Source organism: Oncorhynchus mykiss, chromosome 10, assembly GCF_057628025.1.
Source record: "Oncorhynchus mykiss isolate SJ-2025 chromosome 10, ASM5762802v1, whole genome shotgun sequence".
NCBI lineage: Eukaryota > Metazoa > Chordata > Actinopteri > Salmoniformes > Salmonidae > Oncorhynchus > Oncorhynchus mykiss.
Window position 1 is genome coordinate 47,631,792 of NC_143031.1, and position 15,558 is coordinate 47,647,349.

Here is a 15,558-nt window from a genome sequence, read left to right on the forward strand (position 1 = left end):
AAGTATGATTCTCAATCAGGATCAACGATTGATTGAGAACCATACTAAGCCGAACTCAAAACCCCAACATAGAAAAACACACAGACTGCCCACCTAACTCACACCCTGACCAACTAAAACAAAGACAAAACAAAGGAACTAAGGTCAGAACGTGACAGACGGAAACAATTAGAATCTGGGGCGGGGATTTAAAAATATATAAATATATATATATATATATATTTTTTACATTGCTTCAACAGAGGGAATAATCATCACAGATATTAATTTTGATCTATAACCGTAATAGGGAGGGAATGATAGCAAACGTAACAACTAATTTCTTTGATCAGTAAGTGTAATACTGTTCCAATTGGAGTAACACAAACTGTTTTTTACTTGTTTCTGCAAAACGCATTACCCCCAACACTGGCCATGAGGCACCAAATAAGCTAGCTCATGCCTGTCAAGGCGAATTCGCAGCAGGCGCTACTAGGTTAGCAGGACTTATTCCACTAATTAGGGACGTAGAAAGGGTAACAGTGGCTTGACCACGGCCCAACCTTGACTCCCTGATTTCAATGTACTATGGCCACTGAGGCAGGTACTCAAACCCCCTCACTCTTGTTTCTGGCACCCAACGATGCTGGGATGCCGGCTGCTACTGGCTCTCCCGTCTACGATGGAATTGCCAGCCTACTCTCTTGTGTAATACATTTAACGTTCACTCGTTTCGTTGGCTAAACTAACCGGTTATGCCTCACCTTGCTACGGTCAAAAGAGACCCCTAGACTGAGAAAGGATGCTACCCCTACGGCTTTCTTCGGGTAACACTGTGCCCTCACAACCCTGAGAATCAAGGCACTGAGAAAGTCTCCACCTACATAGACAGTTACCTGCTTAGCTCCCCATCCTGGGAGCAAGCAGTAAGAGACATTGCTTCCCTTGTAACCCTCCCTCTCCAAACTGGGGTTCAAGATCAATCAGGGGGGGAAAAAAATAGAATATATAGGCATAATGCTGGATTCTCTCTCGCCATTCGACACTCTTATATTAACTCATTGGGTCGTTTCGACAGTGCCTCTCCCTTTCCACAGGGGGCGCTCGGTCACCATTTCAGTAGTACCTCTTGCCCCAAAATTCCAGTACTGGGTGTCTGCCCAACGTATGTCTACACGGCATCACCACAATTGTCAGATAAAGGTATCCTCTGCATGTCTCTTGGCTCTCCGTCACTGAACGAGCCCCTCAATCTTTGTTTCTGGCACCTCTAGGGGTAGTGGCAAGAGGAAGGTGGTGATAACAGACATGCCACTCACGGGCTGGAGTGCCGTTGACGAGGGGAATGCAATAAACGCTGCATTGCTCACATAAAATGACCTCAAATGTCTGGCAGTGCTTCTTTCACTGAAACACTTTCTACCCTCCCTTTGGAATTGTCATGACTTGACCAGAACAGACAATAAGACTGTGGTGGCTTACATCAACCACCAGGGTGGCACTTGGTCCCTGTGCTTACAGACTATCCATCAGGATTATTCAGTGGAGCAGGGCACACATACTGTCCCTACTCGCAACGCATGTCCTGGGAGTACTAAACGTAGGAGCAGACTTATTATCCAGGGAGAATCCCCTTTAAAAGGAATGGAGACTCCATCCCCAAGTGGTGAAACAGATCTGGAAGAACAGCCAAGCATCCGTAGATCTCTTTCATCACAAGAAAATGTGCACTACCCATTGTTCTTTGCGCTAGCTTTACTCCCCACTTTAGCCAGAGTGAGGGAAGAAGGCTCATCCCTCATCTTGATAACCCCTCGATGACCAGGCAAGCTCCGGATAGCAGAGATAATTTTTTCCTGCTGTATGACGAGCCCTGGCATCTCCTGTGACCCAAGCGACCAGAGAGATTTTCCACCCTCACCCAGGAACCATGGCCCCGTGGGCCTGGCCCATGAGAAGTTAAATCTGGATGTGACAGGCCTACCGCTCGGAGTCATTGAGACTGAGCACACATTCTTCTACACATTCACTATATGGAAACAAGTGGTGTGTCTTTGAGAAGTGGTGTGACCAAAAACAGATCATTCCAATGTTCTTTATCAGAGGTTTTCTACAGGACCTTATTGACTGAGGGAAGGTTTTCCCACTTTTAAAGACATGCTTCGGTTCTCTGGCGACTAAGAAAGCATTTTTATGAGCCTCCCGCTTTGGGCTGGATGTTTCCATGTGTAGTTCAGACATACATAATCTATGAGAAGAATTACAGTCCCCTAGCAATTCGAGTTCTAGCCAATGAGCTTCAGCCTCTCGCAATTGAGTGACAGCTGGCGAGAGGCCTACCCAGCATTATCCTATGAGGTTGCAAGGAGGGCCCAAAGGCTCAATGGACACAGCAGAGGGAGAGAGAGCAATGGCACCGTGCACATATCTGCATATACTGTATGTGACGTACTATGCAATTTAAGGACCACTTTTGGCTCGTGAGTGAGATAACAGATCTACTGACTAAAAAGTATACAGAGGTACCGGAGAATCTCTTTAAGGTCCATCTAATCACCATCTTGGACTGTAATATATTCTGAACGTCCAGTTCCGAAGCCTATAGTCCCATATATCACAGGAGCCTTTTCAGCCACTGGAAATCATGAAGATGAAATATCTCTCCTTTTAAACCGCTTTACTACAAAACGAGTAAATGAGCTACATGCACTGTCAGTTCACCATTCGTGCCTGCACGCTGCGATACGGGAGTTGGCTCTGTACTTCATGTGAGATATCGAAATGAATAATTGAAAGAGAATTTAATCCCTGTCTTTTTAATCCCTGTTCTCCTCATGAGTGAGATATCTCACTCGCAAAAGTGTGCGGAAGTTCGGCCTGCTCGAGAATGAACCGAGGACGGGCGAGTGGCTCTTTTTAATGAGGGGAGGGGCTCACCTCATTCGTCACTCGACCTGTCTGTCTCTGACAGACATGTGTGAGTGGTTCTTCAAGCTTCTGAGATCAGAAAACGTTTGTCAGGCTATTGGATTTAATTACATCAATATATCAGCAGTAATTTACACTGTATGATTGCTGTGCAGTGTTGCTGGATGTGTAAGACAGACTGCATGTGTGTGTGATTGTGAGAGAGAGAGACAGAGCTCGCTCCTCAGGTTGGTGATGACGATGCGCCGGCAGAGAGACGCAACCACAGACATGCTGGGGCTTGCTAGCACGGCAGGGGTAGGAGGACACAGGGAGGAGAAAAGGAGAGGCAGAAAGGGGCCAGAGAATGCGAGAGAGAGAGAGAGAGAGAGAGAGAGAGAGAGAGAGAGAGGAGGAAAAAGGGGAGAGGGAGAGGTGTGGAGAGGAAATGGATGATTGTGTTTAAGGAGCATATGCATATGTCATGCATTGTGACGTTTCTAGTTTTCATTGCTTTCAATGCATATCCTCTTGTTAGGTTTCAGTGTTTATTACCTAAATCAGTACCACATTGTGTGAGTTTGGGGAGCATGTAGAGACCCCCTCACCAACATGCACGGGGGGCAGACCCAATGGGTGGTCAGCATGGGGGAGGGGTTAACTGGCCCCTCTCCAGGGGTGCAAGGGTCAGTCATAAAGACCAGATATGCTCCAGGCTAGAGGTATCTGGGAGGCTACAGGTGGCCTGCTATATGGGCCATCACCTCTGCTCTGTGGTCTCTGTGAATCCCAAACCACCCCCAGACCCCTATCAACTCCCTCCGAGGGCCCTCTGTTGTCACTTGTTCCTGACGAAACTCGAGGGTGACTTCCTGACAGTGGCGAGAGGATCAATAAAACCATCAAGTTCGGGACACACCGGTGATTTGAATGATGCAATTCATGTTCCGCTTTTAAATAATAAAACAAGCATGACATTGAAATAAACAAATCCCATGCCATCTTATACACGTGTCAAATGACGAAATCAGAGATAAACAAATGCACGTGGCATATCATTAGGCACGCCTCTGCATATTTTTTTGTTGTTGTTGCGCAAACTCAATAATGTGGTGCCTTATGTGATTCCACTTCGCTCTGAAGCCGACAGCGTTGCTGGCAGGGTCGAAGTGGCTAACGTAGGGTCTAGTTTGCCCCTACGCGTGTGAACACGCAAGTGTAGGGCAGAGGGGCGAGAGTGGAAGGGGTTGATTTGGGATTGGACCTCTCAGGTCTCCGCTCCAGCATGAGGGCCTAGAAGAGGCTGTGTTTATCGGATAGTTCTAGGCAGGGAACAGTTAATTGCCTATACAGCAATGAGAAATGCCTCCCTGCTCACCCCTTAGGTCTCTATCACTACCCTCCCCTTTCTCTCCTTAGCGCGGTCTCCTTACTTTTCTCTCCCCCTCTTCGGTCGTCTCTTTCATTCTCTCTCTCTCTCTCTCTCTCTTTGCTTTGCTGTGAGTAGGTGTTTCCCTACTGTGGGTGATTGGTGCAAGTCTATATAGGAGGGGAGACGCTCTGACAAGCTTAGAGTCTAGCGTAACACGCTCCTCACAGGACTACCTGTTTTTGTCAGTGATTTTTTTTTTCCCTGAGAGGATTTACACTTTCAACTGACAGCATGTCGGAGGGCAGGAAGAAGGAGAGGAAAGGGAAAAAGAGTGGGGGGAAAAGGGCACGGAAAGAGGAGAGAGAGCGCAAAGAGAAAGAGGAGATCGAATTGGATCCAACAACAGGTAAAAATGACTCGATGGAGAGGACATTTGGAGGTGTGTGTGTGTGTGTGTGTGTGTGTGTGGTGGAATGGTGGGAGACTGCAGGGCCTGTGAAATAATGTATCACCTTGTCTTGTCATAGCTTGCCACATTGAAGTGTTTCCTAATGTGGGCAGCATACATGCAGGGGCACATCTGTTGGTGTGGTCGAATGTGCCTTTGGCGTGAGAGCCCAAATCAAAGCCCTCAATGAGCTGGGGACCTCACTGTGCATACCACGGTAACACCACTGCAACACACAGCTGGTTTGGGAACATCTTGACAGCGGCCGCAGCGCGTAACAATTGTTTTCTTCACATTTCACTTTCGCAAACGTGTCTCATACAGCAGCCTGAAACTATTGCTTCGTTTAGTTTTCCCATGTCCTCAAGGGAGTGGGAAAACACGGTTTCCGAAGCAAAACATTTGGCTCACACGGTGTATAGTGAGGTACAGTATTACACAGTAACCCTATTCCTCACAGTGGACCAACAGAACACGCCCAGGGCCGTCCACCGTCTCTCAGCTTTAGTTCCTAGCGGCAGTGTTTCCCTTGTCAAGTGGTTCTCTCGTGTCTCGCAGGAAAACCCTCTGCCATTTGAATTGCACTGCAGCTGCTGTCCTCTGAGTCACAAACGCAGCAATGTGCTCTCTCACTGGTTGCTGCTGCAAGCTGCAACACGCCCCTGCAGTTTGACACACGGTTAGCAGGTAATGCCTGCCCCAATCTCAGTCCCACTCCACTTAAACTATGTCCCACACTAAAGGAATGATTCAACATTCTCTTTAGAAACCAGAGGTCTTCTCCGGTCCAAGAAGTTGGATCCGGACCTAAACAGACCAGAGGACAATCAGATCCAGAACCGAAAAGACCAGAACTTTATTTTTTTTTAAGTGGGACCTGACACGAATGGACCCGAGAACAATCAGACCTGTAACCGATGACAACCAGACTTAGACCCGACCCTAACAGGTCCGGGTTTAGACCAGACCCGATTGGACAAGAGTGAAATAATGTTCAATAATGTTAATCAGCCAAGTTGCTCTTCTGGTTTACAAATAGGTATTTATCTGTTGGCTAGGCCTTCTATAATTCAATAAATTCACCTTATTAGCGTAAAATAAATATGCTATAGGCTATGCAGATCTGTGGTCAGGGCCATTCGGGTCTATCAACTGTAGTTACATAGACCCAAGACCCGATTTCCATCAAACAGGACCTGACCTGGGTTTGAGACAATTTGGACCCAGACCTGTCAGGTCTTGGATATTTGGGTCCACACACAGTCTCACGTGGCAGGTTTAACCATGAATTAAATACTGGACTGGGAGCATTTTTTTTTATACCTCTGTATCATAGTGGGACGTTTTCAGCCAAAGTTAAAGCGTCTGTGACTGTGTGAGTAACCCAGCCTGTGAACCCTCTCCAGGGGCTATGAAAGAGGGCCTGCGTCCCTCAGTCTGCCTTCACTAGGGTGTCTGAAATGCCAGGCACCCAGAGAGACACTCAATCAGAGACCTTTGAAATCGCAGAAATATCAGGTCACACAGACAAGGCACTGTATTGTATTGTCTTTCACTACCCCCACCCACCCAGTCACTCACCCACCCAGGCCCGTACTTAGGTTTCTCCCTCTGGATTCCCCTGGCAGCAGTCACACCACCATGGCTGAGCGCTCACAGCCTTGTCCCCTGTAAAACTGGGCGCTGGAGCTTCCATTCCTCTACTCTTTTAATGTGCTGATTATTCCATTGTTTCCTAATCTGTTTCTCAGATCTTGGTTATTAACCAAAGTCTCATAGAATACTAAATCTTATTGACATGAAATTTGCCTGAAAGCTGTTAAACACAATTAAGAGAAGGGCCATACTTTTGTTTGTAGTTAGTTATGAGAGAGAGGGGTGGCACAATCAGGTCCAGAATTTAGCTGACACGCCTGGTGCCCAAATTGATGACATATCAAATTGATGACATATGTCGCGCAGCGATAGTCGAGGGGAGACGAACGGATATGGTTCAGTCAGTCGTCCTGATGAGCCCTTCCCAGCTAGCCAGTGTGTCATTGTAGCTAGAAACTTCTGTTGGACATTTTTTTGAATTTCTTTGGAAGGTTCAGAATCATTCCGTTTCTATCAGAGTAATTATTATATTTTACGGAAATGTAGACGTTAATGACTTAGTTGTACAAATCACTAGCCTACAATAAATGTGCTTTAGCTGTCTCTCTGGCCTGATATTGGCGACACTATCCTAGCTACTTTCCTCTCCTTGCTGCGGCAAGCGGGAGTGAAGGACACCGTGCCCTGTGTTGTGTTCCCAGCTTGCAGCGCAAACTCTCCCCATTGAGCAGTGTAGACTGTATCACGGTGACATCCAGATGGTTACTACCAATATTACACGATATTTCCCATGCAGGCTGCTATCCTACTCTAAATAAAATGAACAAATTGGCCACGTTAGATACGGCCTGCGACATGTAATTGCCCGGTGGGATGCAACTCACGTCAGCAAAGCACCCCCCAACACCGTTGCACTGGTCATTAACACCGGCTTGTTACTTCAGCTAATTGGCATGTCACGGTGACATCCAGATGGTAACCAATACTACAAGTTACTTCTCCCTCGCCCTTCAAAATGAACACAACTTTCTTTTCCAAGTTTTAACCAGGGCCATGCTGTTGTTGTTGCCAGCTAGCCAGCCCAGCATATAAACTAGCTAGCTGGGAAGGGCTCATCAGGATGATTGACCATTCGTCTCCACACCCGACTTTCATTGCGCGACATACGTCATCAATTTGGGCACCAGGCACGTCCGTACGTCCTCTCCCTTACCTGCAGGCAGCTTTCCTTTAATCTGTCATCCTCACCTGGTGTTATGTGGACTCCATGACACTATCCTTTTTTTTTCAAAGACAGTAGATTTAACTAACTATGGCTGATTGACCCGTGTACTGTATAACGCCAAGTTATCACTACTGATTCTCTATTCATTCCTCGTCTTATTCATTCTCGGATTTTCTCTCTGCATCGTTAGGAATGAGTAGGGGAGAACCAGGACAAAAGTAAGAGTTTTTTAGTTTTTTTCCTAATTACTCTCGAGATCGATAGAGCTTGAGACACCATATTCTATGACAAACAACTCCTCTGTTATTAGTAAATGTCATTTCAATTCCATGGTGATAGACCAGAGAACAGAACGACCGCAACCTTACCTTTGTACCTGCGTTAGGGCGGCCTTAACTTCATGTTTCTAGTTTGTAATGCTCTTTGCTTAAAACAAATTTAATTTTTTTTCAACTTTTATTTAACTAGGCAAGTCATGTACTATCAGCCATAATTGAATGTTTCTGTCTATTTGAATAATTAGTGCTATAGGTTTGAAATGTATGAAAATGAACCATGCGTCAACATCGCAATGTTGCTCAACCACAATATTTTGCCTTACAACATTAATCAAACTAAAATGGATCACACTATATTAAACAATTGTCTCATCTCACTTTAAATGGGGACGTTTTCCACCATTTGTAATGACTATTCATGCTTAGCCCTACCAATCTTGATAGAATAAACGTCTTTATTCTCTTCCCAACGGCAAACTCATCTTGCTTACCACATTTCCATAACGTAATTGAATCAAATCAAAAAAATATTTTTAACCACTAACCTGTCGATAAAAGCTTGTGAGAATCTGATCCACCAAGTCGATTGATTAAGACATCATTTTAATGAGGTCATGTTTAATTTTGTAACATTCGGTCCTTTGTTGATATTTGCGAATGTAACAGTATATAACTTTAGACCCGGGCGCGAACCAGGGACCCTCTGCACACATCAACAACAGTCACCCACGAAGCATCGTTACCCAACGCTCCACAAAAGCCGCGGCCCTTGCAGAGCGAGGGGAACCACTACTTCAAGGTCTCAGAGCAAGTGATGTCACCGATTGAAACGCAATTTAGCGCGTACCACCGCTAACTAAGCTAGCCGTTTCACATTCGTTACACTAACATAAAAGCAATATGAACTAGATACAGTGCCCAGTGCTTAAACATTTACCTTATTTTATTCCAGGGCATCAGTTTACATGGTCTTACTTTTGTCTCTCCTGTAACTTCTCCCAGGCTAACACCTAAGACTAGCTAGCATGATACTTTAAACCTATGCTGTCATTTAGTCACTAGATAGGATAAGAAAATGCATACGTTTGGAACCTTGAACGACTAAATGCAACTGTACAACTGAAGAACACTTCCGGGTCATTTTTTATTTTATTTTTACGTCCATCGCTCAAAACCAAATTTTGCGAAACATGGTCAGACTGGGCTGTTTCTTTGCAGGGAGCTCGTCCTCCACCGTAGGAAAGTGCTGACTTTACTACGTCGTTCTAGCTTCTGTGTTATCTGAGAAAATGGCCATCTTACTTTCACCCCGTGTTACTTTCGTACGGCCCTGCCATAAGCATTTCACTGTTAGCCTGTTGTTTACGACGCATGTGACAAGTAACATTTGATTTGGTTTCTTCTGCTAATTTAAAATTGCCCTTAGGTAAACACAGTTCCTCATTTCACAGGTCCATTATGAAACTGCTGGGGTTTTTTTTCTCTCCGTTTGATGGGTCAGTCAGCCTGTTGTTTTACTGCATAATAACAATTATTATTATTACAGCCCATTTATCTGTGTGCGTGTGGTGTTCCTGTCTTATCTCTCTGGTCACCAGTCAGACAATGTGGCTATTGACTCAGAGAGGAGCGTGGTGTTATAGTGAACCTGATGATAATCTGCAGTGCTTTGTCTGGAGGGGGAAAAAACATTAAAACAGCACCTCAAAGAGAGCCTGCATTTGAAGACTCTTAGGGGAGGGAAAACGATTATGTTAAGCTTCCAAGTAGCATACTGTTTCTTCAGTTTGTGCCACCTCACTTTTCGTATCTGTTGTACTGTACTGCCTGTGACTCTACATTTCTTCTACACACGGCTGTAGTTTATCCAAGTCTTCCTGCTTCATGCTGTATGGCTTTGGGGTGTTTGACTCACTTTTTTTTTCTCTTTTTTTTCTCCTGAAAATGTTCAGGCAGTTTTATCTGCTTTATGTTGACATGAAAGAGAACAGGATGCCACACACGGAATGTATGTACTTTTTCAGCCATTTAAAGTCTTTCTGTCCAATGTTGATGGATCATTTTACCCAGTTTTAATGTCACTCCTGAAGCACTATGATCACTGATCATGAGTGTGTACTTTTAACACAGCCGAGATTTACTTCAAGGTGCATTTCAAGAAGACGGATGGACAGATGCTCAGCTATGTAGAATTAATGAAAACGGATCATTTATGAGCGGTAGTGGAAATGTGGTCATCGTTTGTGCTGAAAGGGTAATCCTACTCATTCTCATCTTTCGACAAGGGACTTATTTTAATTAGGTAAGTTAGGGGTGTTGTAAAGATTGCCAAATAATGACATTAACATACTGCTCTCGCATTCTTAGCAAAATAAAGTATGACTCCCCGAGGAGGTCTCAAACCCAGGCCACCAGCACCGATGACTAATGCCCTAACCACTGTCCCAATAAGGGTTATCCCTAAGACATGTGTTTATTAGGCCAGTATAGGCCCTGTCCAGACACAAACCCTAAGCCCTTCTTCCCGTGCACTTGTGTAGATCTGAAATAACTGGATAGGTGTAAGCAGTAGGGGGAATGCACTTTCTCAGCTCTGGTAAAAGTACTCAAGAATTTATTTATTTATTCAGAAGTAACATTAACTCAAAATGATATGCCCCCACCAACATTAGACAACTATACAAAAAGCCCTAAAATTGCAGAAATAAGTCAATCAAATCAATGATGAGAGAATAGTCAGAAACTGACACAGACATGATGGTGTAGCAGAAAAATAGGAATGCTGTGAACCAAGAGGTTGTGAGTTCAAATCATAATTACAGTTGACTAATAATTACTGTATATAAATTAACATGTGCATTGTAGTCATGTGTGTCAAATATGTAAATTGAAAACACTGTTAAAAGCATTCTGTGTGTCCCTAACCTTGCCAACAAAGAGCTGTGAATGGCTCAGTGGTTCACCAATCACAGCCTTGATGGGCTCTGCCACAGTAACAAGGAGTGATGTGTAATGAAACAATATATTTTTGGGGGGTGGAAAACGTTTCTTTGGGACCATCAGGCGACGTCATGACGACAGATGCACAGGAATGTTCTTGCAACGTTCCCATGGAATGTTTCTAGAACATTAATATCTTACATTTTGAGAACATGGCAACCGTGTTTCATTTGACATTAATGAAAGGGTCACTTGGAAACAGTCCTTGCGCATCACTGGAACATTTCTCTGAAAACGTTAGGTAAAATGACCTAATGAGACCCTAAAGTTATGGGAACGTTTGTTGTTAGCTGGTAGCAAGGGCAGACCTCTGTATCGGTACCGGGACATTCTGTCGTACTGACTGACACCCAGAGCCTGGGAATATTGGTTATTAGGCTTTCCTCAGGCTATGTGCTCCTCTGAATTGGGTAGTAGAAGCGGATATATGTAAATCAAGCACAGTATTCTCCTCTAGACTGTTTTCTATACAAGTCTCGATTTTAACATTCCTTTCCTCAATGCTCATCCTTTACAAAACTATGTGCTGAACCAGACCTAATGAGAAGAGCAGGGTACAAGGAGTACGCTGTTGGTAATCTTGTCATAGGTGAAGATTCCTTACTGTTTGTTGGCTGGGGTTGTTTATTTTGTATTGTGGTTGGTTTATCTTGTTATCGGGAATCACAAGGATACATGGAGCCTACAGCAGTAAGAGACTGAGATGCTTTCAGTCAAGGATTAGTCTGAGGACATTACATAACTAACAAAGTTGGCTGGAGATCCCCATAGCTTTCCGCCGACTCTGTCGCCATTGCAGAAACAAAGAACCTTGAGGTTAAAACCCGAGGATGAGCTCCTATCTCCCTCTGCCTCATCTGGCTGGCTGCGATAGCTCACTCTCTGTGTGTGTGTGTGTGTGTGTGTGTGTGTGTGTGAGTTTACCCCCTGCAGTGAGAATGATCATTAGCCCTCCTTTTTTAACCTAACAGGAAGTTGTTGACAGTTCTGAGGCTCTGTCTCCTCTAAGTGTTTTCTAACAAGGCTTGTGAGAGATGTGTACAGCTGGAGTTGGACTAAAAATAACATGTGTCCTATTGATCTATGATGCATGGTCTTTGTTCTGATTTAGACATTCCCTTGTTTGATTCCAGCAAGTGCAGATGGCACTGACAGCTCATCTTGAAATGGCTCAGATAATTTAGAGATAAAAATAATTTCAGTTCGACGTACTAAACCCTTAGCCACTCCCTGCAAAACTTGGTATGTACACAGGTGCTCCAATCAGCAATGGATTAGGAGAACTTCTGAGAATGTCAGGGTAGAATGGTGCTTACAAAATTGGGCAAATTGTATTGATGGCCCCTTGTATAGATTTGTATATAAAGTGCATACGGAAAGTATTCAGACCACTTGACTTTTTCCAAATGTTACATTACAGCCTTATTCTAAAATTGATTTTTTTCTTCTCATCAATCTACAGACAATACCCCACAATGACAAAAAAAACTTTTTTTTAAAAAATATTTGCAAAGTTATACAAATAAAATAAATGTAAAATCACATTTACATAAGCATTCAGGCCCTTTACTCAGTACTTTGTTGAAGCGCCTTTGGCAGCGATTACAGCCTGGAGTCTTCTGGGTATGACTCTACAAGCTTGGCGCACCTGTATTTGGGGAGTTTCTCCCAGATCCTCTCTAGCTCTGTCAGGTTGGATGCTGCACAGCTATTTTCCAGTCTCTCCAGAGATGTTCGATCGGGTTCAAGTCTGGGCTCTGGCTGTGGCACTCAAGGACATTCAGAGACTTGTCCCGAAGCCACTCCTGCATTGTCTTGGCTGTGTGCTTCGGGTCGCTGTCCTGTTGGAAGGTGAACCTTCGCCCCAGTCTGAGGTCCTGAGTGCTCTGGAGCAGGTTTTCATCAAGGATCTCTCTGTACTTTGCTCCGTTCATCTTTCCCTCGATCCTGACTTGTCTCCCAGTCCCTGCCTCTGAAAAACGTCCCCACAGCATGATGCTGCCACCACCATGCTTCACCATAGGGATGGTGCCTGGTTTCCTCCGGACGTGATGCTTGGCATTCAGGCCTAAGAGTTCAATCTTGGTTTCATCTGATCCTTGAATCTTGTATCTAATGGTCAGAGGCCTTTTGGTGCTTTTTGGTAAACTTTGAACGGGCTGTCATGTGCCTTTTACTGAGTGGTTTCCGTCTGTCCACTCTACAATAAAGGCGTGGAGTGCTGCAGAGATTGTTTTCCTTCTGGAAGGTTCTCCCATCTCCACAGAGGAACTCTGGAGCTCTGTCAGAATGACCATCAGGTTCTTGGTCACCACCCTGAGTAAGGCCCTTCTCCCCCGATTGCTAATTTTGGCCGGGCGGCCAGTTCGAGGAAGTTCTAAACTTCTTCCATTTTAAGAATGATAGAGGCCACTGTGTTCTAGGCGACCTTCAATGCTAAAGACATTTTTTTGGTACCCTTCCCCCAGATCTGTGCCTCAACACAATCGGCGCTCTACGGACAATTCCTTCGACCTCATGGCTTGGTTTTTTTTCTCTGACATACACTGCCAACTGTGGGACCATATATAGACATGTGCTAAATTCAATTGATTAGACATGACATGTGGACTCCAAGTTGTAGAAACATCTCAAGGACGATCAATGGAAACAGGATGCACCTGAGCTCAATTTCGAGTCTCATAACAAAGGGTCTTAATACTTGTGAAAATAAGGTATTTCTGTTTATATTTTGAATACATTTGCAAACATTTCTAAAAACCAGTTTTCGCTTTATTATTATGGGGGTATTGTGTGTAGATTTTAGAATAAGGCAGCAACGTAACAAAATGTGTAAAAGGTCAAGGGGTCTGAATACTTTCTGAATGCACTGCAACTAGTGTTCCTAAAGATTGACGCCAAAAGCATTATGGTATCTGCTTAAAGTGATATATTCCATTTTTTTCAGTGAAATCAGATTAGTGAGATGGTGCAACCTGGACCTTTTGATTAGCTGTTAGTTCATCCAGATTTATAGAGCTGTCAATGGATGTTTCATCAATGTGAATGTTGTACATGATAGAAGCATGGTAACTCCGTTATTGTCACATCATCATCATTGTCACGGATTTCCAATGGACAGAAAAAAAGATGAGCTACTGATGGGTTAAATTCACCAGTATAATTGCTGGTCAAGTATAGATGTTTCCTGATACTCTTTTGATTTATGTAACTGTTCCTTTAAACTAACAGCTTCTTGGCCTCCTCTTACTAAAGAGACACTGTGACATTCTGGCAATTAAGGTAGTTTCGATTACGCTAGCGTACCTGTAGACTTTCAGTCATTGCGCTAACGGCAGTTAAAATTGGCTCGCAAAACTATTTGTAACTTCCTTCATACTGCCATCAGAGACATAAAAATGGTATCCATGAGTTCGTCGGACTCTGGGTAAGTAGAAAAAAAACCGTCTCAATTTATGGAATCTCGCAGTATCCCTTTAAACACTGAAAATAATTGATTTTACAATTATAGATGGAACCCCAGAAAGTGCATCTTTGTTCAAAGTATAACACATTTGGGTTGTTTAGGGAAGTGGTCCAGGTCAGACAGGCATCCTTATGAGAGCAGTTCTGTCACGTTAGACTGGACTAACGAGGGGGGGTGGGTGGGGGGGGGGGGGGGGGGGTAGAACCCACAAGAACAGGTTCTACCCTGGGATCCGAACAATAACATTCCATCATGTTGTATTTCTACACACTATTCCTTAGGTAACCTTGCTTTCTCATTCTCTAATATCATCTACCATATTCAGAACAACTTACAAGAACTGCATTCAGTAAGGAATTGGAAACAACCACTTGATCCAAGCATTATAAGGAAACCTGTAAAAAAACAAAACAAGGGTGACATTTTGACAGCAATAATGCAAAGATGATGCCAGAACGATCAGTATCATTTGGAGTTTGAAATACTGCTGATCAGGGCCTCCCGAGTGGCGCAGTGGTCTAAGGCACTGCATTGCAGCGGTATAAGGCACTGCATCGCAATGTTGCGGTTTCACTAAAGCCTGGGGTTCGATCCCAGGCTGTGTCAAAACCAACCGGTAGTCCCATATGGCGGCGCATAATTGGCTCAGCGTTGTCCGGGTTAGTGGAGGGTTTGACTGGGGGGGCTTTACTTGGCTCACCGACTCCTTGTGCATCATGTCTGGGCTGTGCAGGATGGCTCCGCATAGAGATCTCAGAGCCAGGCAGGGTGTAGGGTCTGACTGTCATAGGACATGTAGCCTACATAGGACAGAGCAGCTCCCCTCTCTTCCCTGTAGGATGCAGGGCCAAGCTATTCTGCTGTTACTCCATACTGTACTAGAGAGAATCAAGCTTGTACTGTATCTGTAGTCCTTCAGAAAGGCTTCTGCTCCTTTCTATGTACATAGTCAATCTGACAAAGGTATGGGGTTAGAGAGCATACCACGAGTATAAAATATATTTGCTAGTTCCAAATTCAAAGGCTGACTCAGTGAACACTGAGTGAACATCAAGCGTAGACTGTCTGAACGTAGACCAAATTGTTCCTTACTGCACATTACAAGTGGACTGTCCGAGCACACTGCAGACTAGTACTCTGTGTTGTGTTGTAGTGGACCATCCTTATCTGCAGTCCTTAAAAGGGAACTCGCCTTACTGCAATACACATTCCATCAAACCCCACTACATTCTGAAGAGCTCAATATCACTTAGCAATTTCCACAGAGGGATATTGAAGAAATATTAG

General features: G+C 44.3%; 1 protein-coding gene across 4 annotated transcripts in view; it reads left to right on the forward strand.

The window, feature by feature from the left end:
- Window positions 1-15,558, forward strand: part of LOC110534120 (pro-neuregulin-2, membrane-bound isoform) — a 114,808-nt gene that overhangs the window by 46,707 nt on the left and 52,543 nt on the right. For 2 of the 4 annotated variants that reach the window (XM_090186897.1, XM_021618800.3), the window contains exon 1: window positions 4,035-4,664. The exons of the other annotated variants lie outside the window; for them this stretch is intronic. In XM_090186897.1, coding sequence (XP_090043023.1) covers window positions 4,550-4,664 — 115 coding nt within the window. In that variant the 5' untranslated portion in view covers window positions 4,035-4,549. Of the gene's footprint in view, window positions 1-4,034; window positions 4,665-15,558 lie in introns of those variants that run through there. 4 annotated transcript variants of the gene reach the window in all.